A 20950-nucleotide genomic window follows, 5' to 3' on the forward strand; every position below is an offset into this window, starting at 1 on the left:
TTTAGTGAGTTTGGCACGTGGTGTTCGACTGGAATCGAACATCTCGAACAGTCTGATATCTGATCAAACATGTACTTGATCGAATGCTGTTCGCTCATCCCTAGTAATTAACAAAAACGGGGGGGGCTTTTTAAAAATGACTAGCAGCACCTGAATAGCCTTTCTAAAGGCTATTCAGGCATATCCTTTTCTCAAAGCCCTAAAATCTAATGATAGAGCCCCTTTAAAATTATAAAAAGAAAATATATACACTCATAAATATCAACTGGTGAAAAGTAAACGAAAGAGTAGTACAAACCAGCCAATACAATAAATAAACACACATATAAATGAATCAGTAAATGAATAGGTGTTGGTACATAAATATATAGCTATGTGTATTTAAAAAATAAATGGATACATATATGAATGGATAAATATGTAAATAAATGAGTAAATGTTAATATATTAATACATAGCTATGGGTGAATGAAACTAATTTATTAAGATGCCTGGTGGATTATATGGCTCAATTCGGTACAATTTCTGTCACTTCGTTAAGGCTGTTAAGTTGGAGTGTGTTTAGCTTAAATATCCAAATTATCTCTCTTTTTTTGAGAGTCTCAAACCTATCATTTTTATCCGACGAGATCTGTTCTAAAATCGTGGCTCTAAAGGAAGAAAAATTTCTACTGTGTTTTAGCTTTGCATGTTTGGAAACTCCGCGTTTTTTTTTAGGATAGCCCCTTTTGACGTTTGACCTGTGATTGTTCAATCTAAAGTGGAAGGGGAGTGTGGTGCAACCCACATTGTAGACTGCAACCACACTCTAATAGATATATCACATACAAATCAAATCAAATCAAAAAATGCTTTATTGGCACGTCCGAATAGGTATTTGGCATTGCCAAAGCTAGTAAAGTGGGTGGGTGGGGGGGGGGAGTTGGGTTGGGTGGGTGGTGGGTGGGTGGTGGGTATGGGGGGGGGGGTTCGGTTATAACAGTCCATGGAGTCTCATCTTCCTCTTCGTTGGTGACTGCTATATGGGGAGGTGGGGGTGGGTGGGGCGGGTGTATTGGGATAAATATAACAGTCCATGGAGTCTCATCTTCCTCTGGTTTGGTGACAGCTGGACACGTATTGGGCAGCGATCTCCACAGTGGCCTCTTCTTCTCCCAGTAGGATGTAGAGTTTCCTCTTCTCGTCTGCAGATATGAAGTCTGGGATGTGGGCAGAGAGTCTTTGGTAGTAGACGGCCCTCATATCTGAGTATTTGGTGCAGTGTAGCAGGAAGTGGGTCTCGTCTTCTAGGACCCCCTGGTCACAGTGCTGGCACAGTCTCTTCTCCCGTGGCTTGTATGTCTGTCTGTATCGCCCCGTCTCTATCTCTAGGTTGTGGGCGCTCAGTCTGTATCGGCTCAGGGTCTGTCTGTGCTTGGGGTGGCGTATTCTCTCCAGGTAGGTGGCCATGGTGTAGTCCCTTTGTAGGGATTGGTACACGGTGAGTTTCTTGGAGTTATTTATTTCGTTTCTCCATTCTTCAATGTACCGCTCTCTGTTTGCCTCTGTGGTCGCCTTTATTTCGGCCTTGGTTATCATCTGTTGGAGTTTTTGGTTTGGTGGTTGGCTGCTGTTTGGTTGTTGAATGTCTGGTTTGCTCAGGTGGCTTAGCCATGCTTGGTGGTGGTAGGAGTCAGGCTTGCTCCCCTGGATGTGTGCCTGGAAAGCTAGCGCCCTCTTCTGTATGGTGAGCCATAGGGGGAGTCTGCCTAGCTCTGCCCTGCAGGCTATGTTGGTGGTGTTGCGATGGACATGTAGCAGGTATTTGCAGAACTCCAGGTGGAAGTTCTACTCAGTTTCACATGTTAAATGCTGTTTGATCTGGAAGCTTTCACCCGTCGTATTGCTTTTAAATGTGGTTACTTTGTTGAGATTAGTGGAGCAACACTTACATCTATTTTTGCTGCATTTAAAAAGGCTGTTGGTTTTTGGTCTGTTGGGGATTTTTGTTGTATCCTTCTTTAGAATGGATCAGAGCCTACTTGGTGCTATTAATATTTTTGGCACTCCTGAAGGTAAGCCCAGGGTTAGCAGGTAGCAGCTTCCCAATGATTGGGTCACTTTTCAATATGTGCCAATGTTTCCTTAAAATATTTCTAATTGTGTTGTGTCGGTGACTGTATGTGGTAATAAAGTTAAACTTCCAATTCTCATTGCTCGAGTTAGATGTCTTTGGTTGAAGACATTCATTTTGCGTAAGGGTGCCTGATCTATCCCTTGCTGCTGATATGACCTGCCTTGGATATCTCTTTTCTATAAATCTTTTTGACATTATGCTGCTCTATTTCTAGTAGTCAACATTTAATGAACAGTTTCTACATAACCTCTTGATCTGGCTGAAGGGAATATTTAATTTCCATTTTTTATAATGGTTACGCCAAAAATCTAACAGGCTGTTGCCATCAACCTTTTTAAAAAAGGCTTTAGAATGTACTTCCCTATCAGCCCCAGTGAGTACTAGATCTAGATATTCTATTTTTGTTTGTGAATGTGAACTGGTGAAGCGTAAACCCCAAGTATTCGTGTTCATATATTCAATAAATATTATTCAATATTCAAGTTCTGAAATAGAACCCTCCCAAATCAGCAGGAGGTCATCTATATAGCGTTTGAAAAACCTGATATTTTGCGACCAGTCGTGTTCGTGTGGCCCATGTATATATTCGCAAAACTTGGTACGAATTTCGTTCCCATTGCGGTCCCTTTTTTCTGACGGTAAATGGATCCCTCAAATGTAAATATATTATGTTGTGGGATGAAATGAATTCCATGTAGTAAATATTGGTTTTTGTGTTTGGGGGAGTAGAGGGTCTGAATTTAGGAAACAAGCAATGGCTTCTAAACCCTTCTCATTGGAAATGTTGGAATATAGGGAGAAAACATCTAGAGTGACCCAAACATAACTTTTGGACCATGTAATGTCTTTGAGTTGGGAAAGCAGGGTGGCTGAATCCTTTAAATAAGAGGGTAACTGACAAATTTTTGTAGCTGATTATCAATGTATTCTAATAAATGAGAAGTAAGGGAGTTAATCCCAGAGATGAATGGTCATCCACGTGGGTTATTGGGGTCTTTATCTATCTTGGAAAGATGGTAATAAAGAGCCATTCTAGGGGAGGTTACAGTTAGAAATTTGGTTTCTTTTTTTGTTAAGAATACCATTGTTTGATGCATTGTTAATTAGCCACTTGTATTCTAAAAAGTATTGATCATCAAGAGAATGCCAAGAGTGTGCAAAGCAGTAATCAAAGAAAAAGGTGGCTACTTTGAAAAACCTAGAATATAAGATATATTTTCAGTTGTTTCACACTTTTTTGTTAAGAATATATTTCCACATGAGTTAATTCATAGTTTTGATGCCTTCAGAGTGAATCTACAATATTCATAGTCATGAAAATACAGAAAACTCTTTGAATGAGAAGGTGTGTTCAAACTTTTAGTCTGTACTGTATATGTTTGTTCATATACCAACTATATTATGAGCAAGAGTGTATTTATGATAGAGCACAATTGCTCTGGTATTTTTTGGACTTGTACATATAGTGCCCTTATACATCCGTATACCTGCCTCCATTTCTTGAGTGAATTTTTCTATTATAGTGGATGTCTCAGTTGATATATATCCTATTGAGGCATCGTTACTCTACCTTCTTGTTTTTAATTATTTTTTTATGTGTCCTTGTTTTGTATATTATTTACTAGCATCTGCCCGCGACTTCGTCCTTGGGTTGTTTGTTGGCGCCGACCTGCGGATACGTATGCAATAGGCGCTGGTAATAATCCACCTGGGTTGGCGTCTTGGTTTTGCGACATGTATGTATATGCACAGTATTTGCAGGTGCGGGCCGGCTCCCCCGAATTTGTCCCTCATGCATGGCACCCACCTCTTGCGCGTTGTAAGTGGACCCCGGCCCTGTCAGGGGCTCCCACAACCACCCTACCGCTTCCCGCCCTCTCCTGCGTGCAACAACCCACTGGCCGAGGCGCTGCTTCCACCGCCAGCAGGCTCCCGATCCCTCTCCAGCAGGCTCCGCCCCCCCTTCTGCACGCTCCCAGACCCCTTCCCCCCCTCCCATCTACAGCCAACGCCCAAAACCGACCCCCCTGTCTCCCCTCCAGCAGTCTCCTGGCCATAACCCCTGCTCCCTTAGCAGGCTCCCGGCCCCCCACCAATGCCCCCCCACCTTCCCACTCCCGTGCTGTTGGTTGCATAGCCACAAGCCCGGCCATACTCACTCAGTATGTGGAGCGGAGACATACCGCCTGCATTTCCGCTACTGTCAGTCACCGCCGGCAGAGGCTGAATAGTGAGGAGGTACACCGTGCTGCATGGCGGCGGCAGCCGAATGCCTGAAGGGCCTGAGATGACTTCATCTTAGGTCCTTTAGCCCAGCGTGAACATGAATTCGGCAGCTCCGGTAGCGAGGTACAGGCATTTGGCTGCATACTAAGTAGCCTATGTATTAATCGGGGTTCCTATCTATGTATGTGGCAAATGTCATACAAATCCGTTTAGACGTTTTTGCGTGATTGAGGAACAAACATCCAAACACACAAACTTTTATTAGTACGATGAATAAAATATTTTTGTATATTATTACTTTTGTGTTTTTATTCTTTTTTCTATTAGCTTTGCAAGAAAGCTTAACTTCTTTGTATGACTTTAGCAAAATATGGACATAACTTTATATTTTATTTTATCCATCTTCCTTGCTTATATAAGGCTGTGAGCTGCTTTATCAAATAGAGTGTTAATTGGCTGCACAATTATGCTAGTACTACCGAAACAAAATTGGCCAATAACAATGATTTTCATGGTCATGCTGTTTCCGAATAAGACTATGTTATTAACATTAAAATCATGTGGTCATTTACATGTCTATTTTCCATGAAAAAATTACTGGTTTTTGTTGATGAGCATGTCTATCCTACTAATATTATAAGTGTGAAAGTTTGTGTGTTTGGATGTTTGTGAGTTTGGATGTTTGTTCCTCAATCACGCTAAAACGCCTGGACGGATTTGCGTGCAATTTTCCACAAACATGGTTTTCCCTTAGGATTGAGTCACAGGCTACTTTTGGTGCAACTAAACAACATGGCTTCCTAGCAGGAGACTCACAAAAGCAGGACTCCAAGCCCCAGCTATAGACTGACACACACTACATGGCATTTCCTGCCTCAACCTGCCTGCACACTCCTTACTGTCACCTCAGGAGTAGCCCTCACTCTACTCACTCCAAACACACAGCTATGTACTATCAGTCCTCCTCCTGTATATTACATGTATATACAGCTATGTACTATCACTCCCCCTCCTGTATATTACATATATATACTGTATATACAGCTATGTACTATCAATCCTCCTCCTGTATATTACATGTATATACAGCTATGTACTATCACTCCCCCTCCTGTATATTACATATATATACTGTATATACAGCTATGTACTATCACTCCTCCTCCTGTATATCCTACTAATATCACGCTAAAACGCCTGGACGGATTTGCGTGCAATTTTCCACAAACATAGTTTTCCCATTTTGGTGCCACTTAACAACATGGTTTCCTAGCAGGAGACTCACAAAAGCAGGACTCCTAGCCCCAGCTATAGACTCACACACTGCCTGGCATTTCCTGCCTGAACCTGCCTGCACACTCCTTACTGTCACCTCAGGAGCAGCCCTCACTCTACTCACTCACATTTACATATAGCTTACCACTATATAACACATCACATTGTCTGTATCACTACATACACAATACAACACATCACATTGTCTGTATCACTACATACACATACACATTTGCTATCCCACCAAACTTTTTAAAGCACTTTTACAGTTTCACACGTCTGTGTCCGCCCAATTCTCAAAGCACCGCAGACGAAGTCGCGGGTAAAAGCTAGTATGTAATATACAGAAAGGGGAGTGATAGTACATAGCTGTATATATCCTACTAATATTATAAGTGTGAAAGTTTGTGTGTTTGGATGTTTGTGAGTTTGGATGTTTGTTCCTCAATCACGCTAAAACGCCTGGACGGATTTGCGTGCAATTTTCCACAAACATGGTTTTCCCTTAGGATTGAGTCACAGGCTACTTTTGGTGCAACTAAACAACGTGGCTTCCTAGCAGGAGACTCACAAAAGCAGGACTCCAAGCCCCAGCTATAGACTGACACACACTACATGGCATTTCCTGCCTCAACCTGCCTGCACACTCCTTACTGTCACCTCAGGAGTAGCCCTCACTCTACTCACTCCAAACACACAGCTACGTACTATCACTCCTCTTCCTGTATATTACATGTATATACAGCTATGTACTATCATTCCTCCTCCTGTATATTACATATATATACTGTATATACAGCTATGTACTATCAGTCCTCCTCCTGTATATTACATATATATACTGTATATACAGCTATGTACTATCAATCCTCCTCCTGTATATTACATGTATATACAGCTATGTACTATCACTCCCCCTCCTGTATATTACATATATATACTGTATATATAGCTATGTACTATCACTCCTCCACCTGTATATTACATGTATATACAGCTATGTACTATCACTCCCCCTCCTGTATATTACATATATATACTGTATATACAGCTATGTACTATCACTCCTCCTCCTGTATATTACATGTATATACAGCTATGTACTATCACTCCCCCTCCTGTATTTTACATATATATACTGTCTATACAGCTATGTACTATCACTCCTCCTCCTGTATATTACATATATATATACAGCTATGTACTATCACTCCCCCTCCTGTATATTACATATATATACTGTACATACAGCTATGTACTATCACTCCCCCTCCTGTATATTACATATATATACTGTATATACAGCTATGTGCTATCACTCCCCCTCCTGTATATTACATATATATACTGTATATACAGCTATGTACTATCACTCCCCCTCCTGTATATTATATATATATATACTGTATATACAGCTATGTACTATCACTCCCCCTCCTGTATATTATATATATATATACTGTATATACAGCTATGTACTATCACTCCCTCTCCTGTATATTACATATATATATACTGTATATACAGCTATGTACTATCACTCCCTCTCCTGTATATTACATATATATATATACTGTATATACAGCTATGTACTATCACTCCCCCTCCTGTATATTACATATATATACACTGTATATACAGCTATGTACTATCACTGCCTCTCCTGTATATTACATATATATATATATATATATATATATATATATACTGTATATAGAGCTATGTACTATCACTCCTCCTCCTGTATATCCTACTAATATCACGCTAAAACGCCTGGACGGATTTGCGTGCAATTTTCCACAAACATAGTTTTCCCATTTTGGTGCCACTTAACAACATGGCTTCCTAGCAGGAGACTCACAAAAGCAGGACTCCTAGCCCCAGCTATAGACTCACACACTGCCTGGCATTTCCTGCCTGAACCTGCCTGCACACTCCTTACTGTCACCTCAGGAGCAGCCCTCACTCTACTCACTCACATTTACATATAGCTTTCCACTATATAACACATCACATTGTCTGTATTACTACATACACAATACAACACATCACATTGTCTGTATCACTACATACACATTTGCTATCCCACCAAACTTTTTAAAGCACTTTTACAGTTTCACACGTCTGTGTCCGCCCAATTCTCAAAGCACCGCAGACGAAGTCGCGGGTAAAAGCTAGTATGTAATATACAGGAGGGGGAGTGATAGTACATAGCTGTATATACATGTAATATACAGGTGGAGGAGTGATAGTACATAGCTATATATACAGTATATATATATATATATATATATATATATAATATACAGGAGGGGGAGTGATAGTACATAGCTGTATATACATGTAATATACAGGAGGAGGAGTGATAGTACATAGCTGTATATACAGTATATATATGTAATATACAGGAGGGGAAGTGATAGTACATAGCTGTATATACATGTAATATACAGGAGGAGGACTGATAGTACATAGCTGTATATACAGTATATATATGCAATATACAGGAGGAGGAATGATTGTACATAGCTGTATATACATGTAATATACAGGAGGAGGAGTGATAGTACATAGCTGTGTGTTTGGAGTGAGTAGAGTGAGGACTACTTCTGAGGTGACAGTAAGGAGTGTGCAGGCAGGTTGAGGCAGGAAATGCCATGTAGTGTGTGTGAGTCTATAGCTGGGGCTTGGAGTCCTGCTTTTGTGAGTCTCCTGCTAGGAAGCCATGTTGTTTAGTTGCACCAAAAGTAGCCTGTGACTCAATTCTAAGGGAAAACTATGTTTGTGGAAAATTGCACGCAAATCCGTCCAGGCGTTTTAGCGTGATTGAGGAACAAACATCCAAAATCACAAACATCCAAACACACAAACTTTCACACTTATAATATTAGTAGGATATACTAGCTGGTACCCGCGACTTCGTCTGCGGTGATTGTAGAAGTGTGTATATACAGGCGCGGGTAAGGTTTTCGTACTGTGTATAAGGTATGGGATATGAAATGTAACTTTGTATCTTGTTTTTTCTGTAATTCTGAGAATACGTGAGACTTTTGTGTTGAATGTAATTTGTATTTCAGCTGCTATACGGTGTTCTGAGAAACTGTACATAGTGTCTTTGGGACAGAGGTATTTCAGGTTAATATACTTCGATATACGATGTTGTATGATTTGTTATTTTCTGCCAGTACATGTAAGTTTTGGGCACAGGATACTCTTGAGCAAGCAACATAAAGTCTGGCCCTGTGCATGACAGTTTAGTAACTCCATGTGCCTCTTATTAATAGCAATTAACCCCATCATGTCCCTCACATTAACCCTTGTGTAAGAGTTACTGATATGTGAGAGACTTGGAGGTAATAATTAAGTATCTTCATTATTGAGGTCTTTTATTATTACCTCCATATGTGTCACATATTAGTAACCTTTATATGAGTCACACAGGGGTTAATATGAGGGACATGATGGGGTTTATTCCTATTAATGTGAGACACATGGAGTTACTAACACTAAACTAATAACCCCAAATGCCTGACATTAATGAGAATAGGAAGTAAAGGAAGGTAGCTGTGTGTTTCTTACTTTCAGTTTGCTAGCAGCTTCCTGTCCTCCTCGGGGAACGTTTGCAGGGTGCAGACGGCAGGAGCTATCACTATAGCAGGCAGGCAGAGACTTGAACGATTAAGCTCCACCCCCTGGGTTTCCTGCACCCCTCTCAAAGGGGAGTGTCCTTATGCCTCAGCTCTAGCAGAGCACGGACTTCATTTAACTCTTGCAGGTCCTGTGCTGCTGTGCCAGTGAAATATGGCAGGAGTGCCACTCTTGGCACGTGTGCCAGGGGATGCTGACCTCTGCTGTAGGGGGTAATATGAATTTTGTGGCTTGCTATGGTCCAAAGTGTGTGAGATTGTAGAGATAGTGATGTAAGTTTGGGTTTTGTGGGGGTCCTGGGAAAAACGTATGTGCGCTATTGTGACGAAAAGTAGCCTATTGCGCAAGTGTAGTGACTATGTTTGTGGAAAATTTCAGCCAAATCGGTGGAGCGGTTTTTGCGTGATTGACCGCCAAACATCCGAACATCCAAAGTCACAAACTCACAAACATTTCACATTTATAATATTAATAGGATATGATGTTGGACTTTTGGAATGTGGAGCGATAGTGTCACTGTTTTCTCCGGAACTATATATATATTTTTTTAAACCTACTTAGTCTTTCTAACAATTTTGATTTTTCTATGAGCATATTTAACATTAGTAAACATTATTTATAACCAATAATTAACGTCTCAAATGCTACCTAAACATGAAAAAAAAAAAATTTAAGTTTAGGTAAACTTTTTATTTAACATATTTTTATCCCATTTACGTCTGTAAAATCAAAATGGCATAAAAACTACAAGCAGTTTCTTGGATGCAATTTTAATGCTGCCCAGTGTAATGGACCGAATACATCCTTAGGCTGAGGCCCCACGTTTTGGAAACGCTGCTTTTATGCTGTGGTTTTTTGAACCAAAGTCAGGAGTGGCTTGAAAAGGAATGGAAAAATCCAAAGAAGCACATTAGACTTTTTCCTTCTCTTAAATCCATTCCTGACTTTGGCTAAAAAAAAAAAAAAACACAGCAAAATAGACTATGGAAAACTAAAAACCTAAGATGGCACACTGTGTCATCAGTTTACCGTCCATATTAGCCCTCTTTTATTGACATGCTAATTATCCACCACAGAGCATCAGAAGTCTCGCTGATGTACCCTGAGCACTGCTTGTGTGCTATGTGTACAGAAGGGGAAGGTGAGAGCTGATGACTCATCAGCATTCCATGGCCCTCACCTTCCCCTTCTTTACACATGGCACACTAGGCAGTGCTCAGGGAACATCATAGAGACTTCCGGAGTGCACCGTGGTGGCTAATTAGCATATCAATAAAAGTGAGCCACTTAAAAAATTGTTGGGAGGATTAATGAATAAAAGGTATGCCTGAAATAGCCTTTCTAAAGGCTATGCAAATGTATGCTTAGTTAAACTCATTATAGCCAATGATAGGTTGCATTCCCACGGAAGAAAATGGTGCTGAATTTGGTGTGGAATCCGCGTCAGATTCAGGGCTAGCAGAAAAAGGAATCCATTGAAGCCATTGGAGGCTTTTTTTCAGCACGGAATCTAACACTGAGTCTACACCAAATTCAGCACCATTTTCCTCCGTGTGAATGCACCCTTAAAAAGAAGCAGTAGCATTTCTGCCCATGCTTGTTGTAGAGATCAATAATACAGGGGTAAATAAGTCTTACATTTCTTTTTATTATTCAAAGGGCCATACATGGCTAAAGGATGATGAAGCAACTGGCTGCAAACAGTGTAACAAAGAGTTCTCTATTTCAAGACGAAAGGTAAACTGTATTTTTTCCTCTTTGCAGTTTTTTTTTTTTTCCAGTTCCATGGTTAGGATGGTTGAAAAAAGACCTACCAGTGCATCTCAATAAATTAGAACATCATCAAAAAGTTTTTTGTTTTTTTTAGTAATTCAAATGAAAAAAATGAAACCTATTATATTGAGTCATAAACATACAAATTTTTCGAGTGTTTCTTTCTGTTAATGTTGATGATTAGAGCTTACAGCCAAGGAAAACCCAAAAGTCATTAGCTCAGAAAATTAGAATATTATATAAGACCAACTGTTAAAAAATGATTTAACACAGAAATGTTGGCCATATGAAAAGTATGTCCAGTAAATGTCCTCAATACTTGGTGGGGGCTGCTTTTTCATGAATGACTGCATCAATGCCGCAATGTGACATAGAGGCGATCAGCCTGTGGCACTGCAGAAGTGTTACGGACGCCCAGGATGTACGATAGCAGCCTTCAGCTTGTCTGCATTGTTGGGTCTGGAGTCTCTCTTCTTCCTCTTGACAATATCCCATAGATTCTCTATTGTGTTAAAGGGGCTCTATCAGCAAAATTATGCTGTATGAGCCCCACATATGCATGAATAGCCTTTAAAAAGGCTATTCAGGCATCGGTAATCTTATTTTAAACTCCGCTCCCGTTTTAAAATAAAACTATAAAAACATATGTGTAAATCATACCCGAACATGCACGGTGGGCGGTCATGCAAGATCCGACGTCATCTTCTGGCATGCCTACCTCTTCTTTCTTATTGCAGTGACGCCCTCTGGTCTCGGCTCTTCCGTGGCTTCATCCTCGTCTTCTTCTGGCTGGATTGCTTGAAATCCCGCACCTGCTCAGTTCCCTTAGAACTACGCAAACTGCCATTGATAAAAATGGCGCCAAAGCCTGCACAGTGGCGCTCCAGAGGGAAGCGCTACTACGCAGGCGCGGGCCATTTTTGGGTAGCTGCTCCTGCAGTTCAATACAGGAGCCGGCCAGCGGCCATTTGGGGTAGCCGCTCTTGCAGTTCAATACAAGAGCCGGCCGGCGGCCTTTCAGCGCTGGGGCCCGCCCTCATTGCTGCGGAGAGCTCATTTGCATACCGGTTGAAACCGGTATTTCTATGGCGCGGCGAAGACCACGTCTAAAGGTAGGAGACAAATAGCCTTTCTTAAGGCTATTCCGACGTGTTCATTAGAAAAAAAAAGGTAGTTTAATGGTAGAATCCCTTTAAAATAAGATTACCGGTGCCTGAATAGCTTTTTACAGGCTATTCACACATTTGTGGGGCTCATACAGCATAATTTTGCTGAACGAGCCCTTTTAAGGTCAGGCGAGTTTGCTGGCCAATCAAGTACAATGATACTGTGGTTATTAAACCAGGTATTGGTAATTTTGGCAGTGTGGACAGGTGCCAAGTCCTATTGGTAGGTAAAAATTCTATCTTCAAAAAGCTTGTCGGCAGAGGGAAGCATGAAGTGTTCTAGAATTTCCTGGTAGACGACTGCGTTGACTTTGGTCTTGATAAAACACAGTGGACCTACACCAGCATATTATACAAAGATGGACCAGATGACAGATTTGTTGTTGCAAATCTGGACAAGAAGGACCCGCACTTGCCAAATAGGTGAATAAACATACGATTTTTATTGAACAACACACTACGCGTTTTGGGTGTAACTCCACCCTTCTTCAGGTGTAATAGTTCTAAAACAATAATAAAAACAAATAAAAGCACACTCGTGTGTCTCAGTTGTTTACAGTTAAAGGATGAAAACACTTTATCCCCATGTTGGATTGTATAAGGGGTTAATCGTTTATGCAAATAAATGGTTTGACCAAAGTATAGTTCATTCCAAAAATGCAAAATAAAAAAGTGAAATAAATAGAATCTAAAATGCTTCAGATAAAATGTCTCATTAAAACAATACACGTGGTTGCCATAATTCCCATCCTGTGTATCTCATGCAGATCTTAATATGTGAACTGACCGACCATGCCATAGAACTTTCAATCAATTGACTAGTTAAAACAAACATACAGGTGGTCACCTTAAAGTCCATCCTGTGTATTGGGTTATAGATCATACTATGAAGCTGGCTACAACCGTGTGTCCATTGTTCCAGATAGTCACAATGAATACCCAACCTGTGTGGCATACACAGAATCCCACTAATGAACAATTCCAAGTATTACCTTTAACTTTCAACAAGGGAAAAACCTCTCAATCCTTGAAAAGAAATAGAAGAATCGATGATCTTGCCTTTGCAGTCAGGCCTGGAGGCTTGTTACCCCGGCAGAAGGCAAGGTTTAAGTATCATTGGTGGGCGTGGAGCATGACAAAACTGCTTCCCGCGCTATTTTGAAAAGGCGCCTGCGCCCCACGGCGCACATGTTGGGAGATTCGGCGTCTTTTGAGAACCAGAACGCATGCGCCCGGCCTTTTGTTCCAGCCACACGCATCCGGCCGCCTGAGCTGCAGGGGGAAGTGCGCACGCGCTGGCCCGAAGAGACGGAGCAGGCGCGCCAGCACCACCTATACCTCTCTTGTCGGAATGCCTTCTCGCGCATCCCCAAAGACCACGTGGGTATTGTTTTAATGAGACATTTTATCTGAAGCATTTTAGATTCTATTTATTTCACTTTTTTATTCTACATTTTTGGAATGAACTATGAACTATACTATACTGGTCAAACCATTTATTTGCATAAATGATTAACCCCTTATACAGTCCAACATGGGGATAAAGTGTTTTCATAATTTAACTGTAAACAACTGAGACACACGTGAGTGTGCTTTTATTTGTTTTTATTATTGTTTTAGAACTTCTACACCTGAAGAAGGGCGGAGTTATGCCCGAAACGCGTAGTGTGTTGTTCAATAAAAATCGTATGTTCAACTATTTGGCAAGTGCGGGTCCTTCTTGTCCAGGTTTGATACAACAAATCTGTCATCTGGTCCATATTTGTATTGTACACACACCCATGAGGTGTAGGGTACCCTGCAGCTGCATTCAATCTAGAGAGGGATCCTAGGCCAAGTGATCCCACCATCACTAAACTAGTTGTGTTAACACACAACTTAAAAAGGTGAGCCTGTTATTTGTCATCTGAATTTATCACTATTGATACAGATCTGCACTACGGGTTGCTCAGTGTCTGTTTTCTTTTTGAGATCTACACCAGCATATGACATGGCTCCTCTAACCATCACTGATTGTAGTAACTTCACACTAGACCTCAAGCAGCTTGGATTGTGTACAGCCTCTCCACTCTTCCTCCAGATTCTGGAACCTTGATTTCCAAATGAAATGCAAAATTTACATTCATCTGAAAACACCTTTGAACACTGAGCAACAGTCCATAACTTTTTGATGATATTCTAATTTATTGAGATGCACTAGTATGTCCATCAAGTTCAATGAAGAGATGGGAAATGGTGTATCTGAAGGGCATCACTGACTACTAATATCCTCAATTATTTAGTTGTTTGGTGGGGAAATCCTAATCTCTCTCATTTTAACACAGTGGCTCAGGCACTGCAGACTTGTAGCACTGAGGTCTTGGTTGTAAATTCAACCAAGAACATCATGTGCGTGACTATTGTATATTTTCCCAGTATTTTCACATTGCTCTCCCCAATGTACTTTTTTTATCCAGTGAAATTCCTACCCTCAGCATGGGTGACTTTAACACCCCTATTGACACCCCTCACTCCCCAGCTGCTTCACAGTTTCTCTCATTAACCACTTCTCTAGGTATTTCACAATGTTCTTCTTCCGCCACACATGTAGATGGCAACACGATTGATCTGGTCTTCCATTGACTCCTCACAGTTTCTAAATTTACTAACTCTTCTCTGCCGCTCTCTGATAATAACCTTCTATCTCTCACCATCAGTGCTCTCTCCCATTCACAAGATACCCCTACCCATCACACATATAGGAATTTGCGTGCTATCGACACCTAGCAACTCTCAGATACTCTACAGTCCTCTCTGTCCCCCATCTCCTCAATATCCTGTCCCAATCTGGCCACCAGTCACTATAATGAAACCCTTAAAAATGCATTGGATGCGGTGGCTTCCCCCTCCACTCGTAAAGTCCCACATAGTAGGCAAGCAACCCTGGCACACGCCACAGACACGATTTCTTCAGCGGTGCTCTAGGTGTGCCGAACGTCTCTGGAGAAAATCACGTTCACCTGCAGATTTCCTCCACTTCAAATTTATGCTTAAAACATATAGTTCTGCCCTTAACCTCACCAAAAGACTATTTCACCACCCTCATCTCTTCTCTCTCCAGCAACCCTAAAAGGCTTTTTGAAACTTTTCACTCCTTATTCACACCCAAGGTGCAGACGCCATTCACAGACCTTAGTGCTCATGACCTGACCACTTATTTCCATGATAAAATTGATGAGATCCGTCAGGAAATAACTGCTCAAGCCCCAGGTGGCATTGATTCCCACACCTGCCATAGTACTCATCCCCTCACCAACCGCACTTCAGACTGTCCATTCTTATCTTTTGAACCTGTTACAGAAGAGGAAGTCTCCCAGCTACTTTCTTCATCTCGCCCTACACCCCTTCATCTCGCCCTATGCTGTCATGACTTACCTTAGTAAAATATTTAACCTCTCTCTCTCTTCTGGAATCTTCCCATCCTCCTTCAAGCATGCTGTTATGACTCCGCTATTGAAAAAACCCTCTTTGGACCCGTCCTGTGCTGCTAACTATCGACCTGTCTCTAACCTCCTCTTCATCTCTAAACTCTTGGAACGCCTGGTCTATTCTCGTTTAATCCGCTAACTCTCTGCTTCACCCCTTACAATCTGGTTTTCGCGCTCTGCACTCTACTGAAACGGCCCTCACAAAAGTCTCCAATGATCTCCTAATGGCTAAATCTAATGGTGACTTCTCTTCTTCTGGACCTCTCTGCAGCTTTTGACACTGTTGACCATCAACTTCTCCTCACTATGCTCCGCCCAGTTGGCCTCAAGGACACTGCACTCTCCTGGTTCTCCTCTTATCTCTCAGACCGCACTTTCAGTGTATCATTTGCGGGCTCTGTTTCCTCCCCTCTTTCCCTTGCTGTTGGGGTTCCTCATGGCTCGGTCCTAGGTCCCCTGCTCTTTTCTCTCTACACAGCCCCCATTGGACAAACCATCACCAGATTTGGCTTCAGGTACCATCTTTATGTTGATGACACCCAATTATACACATCTTCCCGTGACATGAGCCCTGCACTCATACAGAACACCAGTGACTGTCTTTCTGCTGTCTCTAATATCATGGCCTCACTCTATCTGAAACTAAATCTCTCCAAGACTGAACTACTACTGTTTCCACCATCTAATAGATCTGTCCCTGATATATCCATTGTAGTCTCAGGCCTTTCTATAACTCTTAGGCAGCATACCCGCTGCCTCGGGGTCATGTTTGACACAGACCTTTTCTTCACCCCTCATATTGAATCACTCGCACGTTCATGTCACCTCCACCTCAAAAACATCTCCAGAATACGCCCTTTCCTTACCAGAGATACACTAAAGACACTTATTGTCTCTCTGATTCATTCTCGCCTTGACTACTATAACTCCTTATTAATCGGTCTTCCCCTCACTAAACTCTCCCCTCTGCAATCTATTCTGAATGCAGCGGCCAGGCTCATCTATCAGATGCTACAGCGATGCCTCTGGTCTGTGCCAGTAGCTACATTGCCTGCCTATTCATTATAAAATAAAATATAAAGTTATCACTCTCAGCCACAAGGCTCTCCATAATGCTTCACCTCCCTACATTGCCTCCCTCATCTCTGTCTATCGCCCAACCCGTGTTCTCTGTTCACTCAATGACCTAACACTTACATCCTCTATTATCAGAACATCCCACGCTCGTATACAAGACTTCTCCCGAGTTGCACCACTTCTCTGGAATGCTCTACCCCGGACAATCAGATTAACTCCCAATTTCTACAGTTTCAAACACAAACTAAAGACACATCTTTTCAGACAGACCTATCACAATTTCTAACATAAACCCTTCCATACTATAATTAGAATCCCCAAAATGTAACCCTCCTCTGTCCCCGCTCCCACATTTCCCCACATGATACGATGCCATCTCAGGCTAACTTTATAGGTCCAAGCTCCATCCACATGTTAAAGGACACCACTAGTGACGGCTCATAAATTTTTAAGTTTGTGTAATGACAGTAACCTCTATTACAAAAGTGTCTGACCGCTGCATAAGCAATGCCGCCCCTGCTCTCTTGTGTCACCCCCTCTACCTCATAGATTGTAAGCTTTTGCGAGCAGGGCCCTCAGTCCCATTGTGTGAAATGACTTTCTTTTTAATGTATCTTTCTGTCTGTATTTGTACCCTACAAATTGTTCAGCGCTGCGGAATATGTGGGGGCTATATAAATAAATTTTTTAAATTATTATTATTATTATTATTATTATTACTTGAATTTCCTCGGACACACGCCAAAAATATACTAATAGGTAATTTCCCCTAAACTGCTAACCCTCATGGGAATGAGTGCCTGTAGGGCAACCACTGACTCCCTACTTCACAAATCTGGCAGCCACCGGATCATCTCTGTTTGGCTGTCTGGTTTTTACTTACTTTCCGCCTGTACATGAGCACATCATCCAGTCACGGCTGGAGCTGTTTTTGAAAGAAATCAGCCCTCTGAATTGTTACCTTTTAAGGGGAAAACTGAAGTTTCCAGGCAATATCTATAAAAAGACAGAATAAGCAGGTTCTTTATACTGAGCAATGACTTTGGGAGAGTACTATTTTCTAGAGATGAGCGAGTAGTGTTCGATCGAGTAGGTGTTCGATCGAATACTACGTTATTCGAAATACTCGTACTCGATCGAACACTACTAGCTGTTCGAAGTTTAAGGTTCGATGCAGAACCAGCGTTGATTGGCAGAATGCTATACATTCTGCCAATCAACGCTGGTTCTTCTCTTACCTTTCCGAAGTCTTCTCTGCGCTGCGTCCCCGCATCTTCTTACGGGTGGAATTCACTCTGCCTAGGCATCCGGCCTAGGCAGAGCCGACTGCGCATGCACAGGCATGCCCTCGCATGCGCAGTCGGCTCTGCCTAGGCCCCGATGCCTAGGCAGAGTGAATTCCAGCCAGAAGAAGACGCGGGGACGCTGCACAGGGAGAAGAATCCAGCCTGACCGTCACTCGTGGACATGGTAAGTATAATTTAATCGAATTTTGTGTACTGACCTCTGCATAAGCAATGCCACCCCTGCTATCTCTTGTGTCACCCCCTCTACCTCATAGATTGTTAGCTTTTGCGAGCAGGGCCCTCAGTCCCATTGTGTGAAATGACTTTCTTTGTAATGTATCTTTCTGTCTGCATTTGTACCCTACAAATTGTTCAGTGCTGCGGAATATGTGGGCGCTATATAAATAAAAATTTTTTATTATTATTATTGTTATTACTTGAATTTCCTCGGACACACACCAAAAATATACTAATAGGTAATTTCCCATAAACTGCTAACCCTCATGGGAATGAGTGCCTGTAGGGCAACCACTGACTCCCTACTTCACAAATCTGGCAGCCACCGGATCATCTCTGTTTGGCTGCCTGGTTTTTACTTACTTTCCGCCTGTACATGAGCACATCATCCAGTCACGGCTGGAGCTGTTTTTGAAAGAAATCAGCCCTCTGAATTGTTACTTTTTAAGGGGAAAACTGAAGTTTCCAGGCAATATCTATAAAAAGACAGAATAAGCAGGTTCTTTATACTGAGCAATGACTTTGGGAGAGTACTATTTTCTAGAGATGAGCGAGTAGTGTTCGATCGAGTAGGTGTTCAATCGAATACTACGTTATTCGAAATACTCGTACTCGATCGAACACTACTAGCTGTTCGAAGTTTAAGGTTCGATGCAGAACCAGCGTTGATTGGCAGAATGCTATACATTCTGCCCATCAACGCTGGTTTTTCTCTTACCTTTCCGAAGTCTTCTCTGCGCTGCGTCCCCACGTCTTCTTACGGGTGGAATTCACTCTGCCTAGGCATGTGGCATGCCCTCGCATGCGCAGTTGACTCTGCTCAGGCGTCGGGCCCCGATGCCTAGGCAGAGTGAATTCCAGCCGGAAGAAGACGCGGGGACGCTGCACATGGAGAAGAATCCAGCCTGACCGTCACTCGTGGACATGGTAAGTATGATTTAATCGAATTTTGTGTACCCCTGAAACGAGCATTTCCCCCCATAGACTATAATGGGGTTCGAAATCCGTTCGAACAGTCGAACAGTGTGCAACTGTTCGAAACGGATTTTGAAACCCCGGACATTTTAGTGTTCGCTCATCTCTACTATTTTCACACATGCCATCTTCTTCAACTTGTTTTGGCTAAGAAAGTACCGTAACTTAGATATGTGCTATTGTAACATGCCATAGCCATCAGTGTTCTGGAATTCCATCTTATCATACTCTTGCATAGTCTGTGCAGTTTAAAATGGCTCTATTAGATAATATTTCCAAATCTTTCAGAGTAAAGCATACTATAATTGCCGGATTATGTTCTTGAAAATAAATGGTCATTTACAGAATATTAGAGTGGAATATGTTATGGGTGTCTTATTGAATAACTTTTTTTATTATTTTATTTTACATTGTAGCATCATTGTCGAAACTGTGGAGATATCTTTTGCAACACCTGCTCAAGTAATGAACTTTCATTGCCATCATACCCTAAGCCCGTCCGTGTATGTGACATATGCCACAATCTACTGCTCCAGAGATGTTCCTCTAACTGCTCTTGAGGTCTAACTCTTTAAAGGAAACCTGCAAGGAACTTCATGCTGCATGATCCAGTCAGCATGAAATACTGATTGACTTTCTCATACAAACCGCTTGGTTTCTCTATGCAACATTTTGGCTACTTTAATAGATCTCTCCCTAGGTACAGCTAGAAAGCGACCTGCCAGTCAAGCCAGTTGGATGGGGTGAAGCCAGCAGGTTACTTCGTTATGTGTTTTCTCCCCAGCCTTGGCTCATTTTCGAACTACATGTTCAAATAACTCAGTATTTTATTAGGGAGTTTGTCTTTCTGCCTGTTACAGGCAGGTTTCCTTTAAATGATCACTTTAAAATCTTACTAAAATTTTCTATGTAAATTATTTTTTGCCTGTTATGTATGTGTGATTAGTCTTATCATATTTACAAAATTAATCACTAGGCAGAAGTCTAACAAAGTATACGTTTAACAATCTTATGACAACAATGTATGACATTTTTGTGAAAAGCTGTACTAAAACCTGTACTATTTTTGTGACCATCTTTTGCAATCTCCATATCAAACATATAAATGAAATGTGCCTTGCTTTTACAGTACTTCACTTTTATCAAAATATGCAGCTCATGTTTGCTACAAATCATTATTTGATACCACAAAGTAAGAAAATATACATTTGATTATTGACTAATGTCTATGATTCTTTTTTTTCTTTTCTCCGTTTGATCAACTTTCTCTTTACTCTGTCCAAGTTTCCAATATTTCATGGTCTCCAATGATGTATTCCTGGACAGTGATGTAATGGTAGTAGACAGTTTGTTCCATTCATGGAAATTTTGCTTCCTGTAACTGTGTAACAAAAGGATAAGCATGCACAGGAAAAGTAGGTTTGATTAAAAGAAAAAAAAATATATGGGTGCAGTGTTTTGCATAACCCTGAGGTTACCATTTTTCTTTTTTGCAATTTCTTTTTCTGCTCAGTTCTACTATATTTTGAAAGACATGAACATTTCTGTGCAATGTTTTTTAATGACTTAATAAGGGTAAAGAGTTCACACTAGTAACACATGGCTAACCTAAGACTGCTACAGTCTTGCTGCAGAGATTTCCAGTTCCAAAACCTGCAGCCATGATGAAGCCAACCACCCACACATGGTTGCTGAGGCTAGTGA

General features: G+C 41.4%; 1 protein-coding gene across 1 annotated transcript in view; it reads left to right on the forward strand.

Annotated features, from left to right (window-relative positions):
- Window positions 1–20681, forward strand: part of LOC142203811 (RUN and FYVE domain-containing protein 1-like) — a 172743-nt gene extending 152062 nt beyond the window's left edge. Inside the window, exons 17-18 of the mRNA XM_075274873.1 lie at window positions 10925–11002; window positions 19663–20681. Coding sequence (XP_075130974.1) covers window positions 10925–11002; window positions 19663–19806 — 222 coding nt within the window. The 3' untranslated portion in view covers window positions 19807–20681. The remainder of the gene's footprint in view (window positions 1–10924; window positions 11003–19662) is intronic.
- Window positions 20682–20950: the final 269 nt, after the last annotated feature.

Source organism: Leptodactylus fuscus, chromosome 5 (assembly GCF_031893055.1).
Source record: "Leptodactylus fuscus isolate aLepFus1 chromosome 5, aLepFus1.hap2, whole genome shotgun sequence".
In the NCBI taxonomy this organism is placed as follows: Eukaryota; Metazoa; Chordata; class Amphibia; order Anura; family Leptodactylidae; genus Leptodactylus; species Leptodactylus fuscus.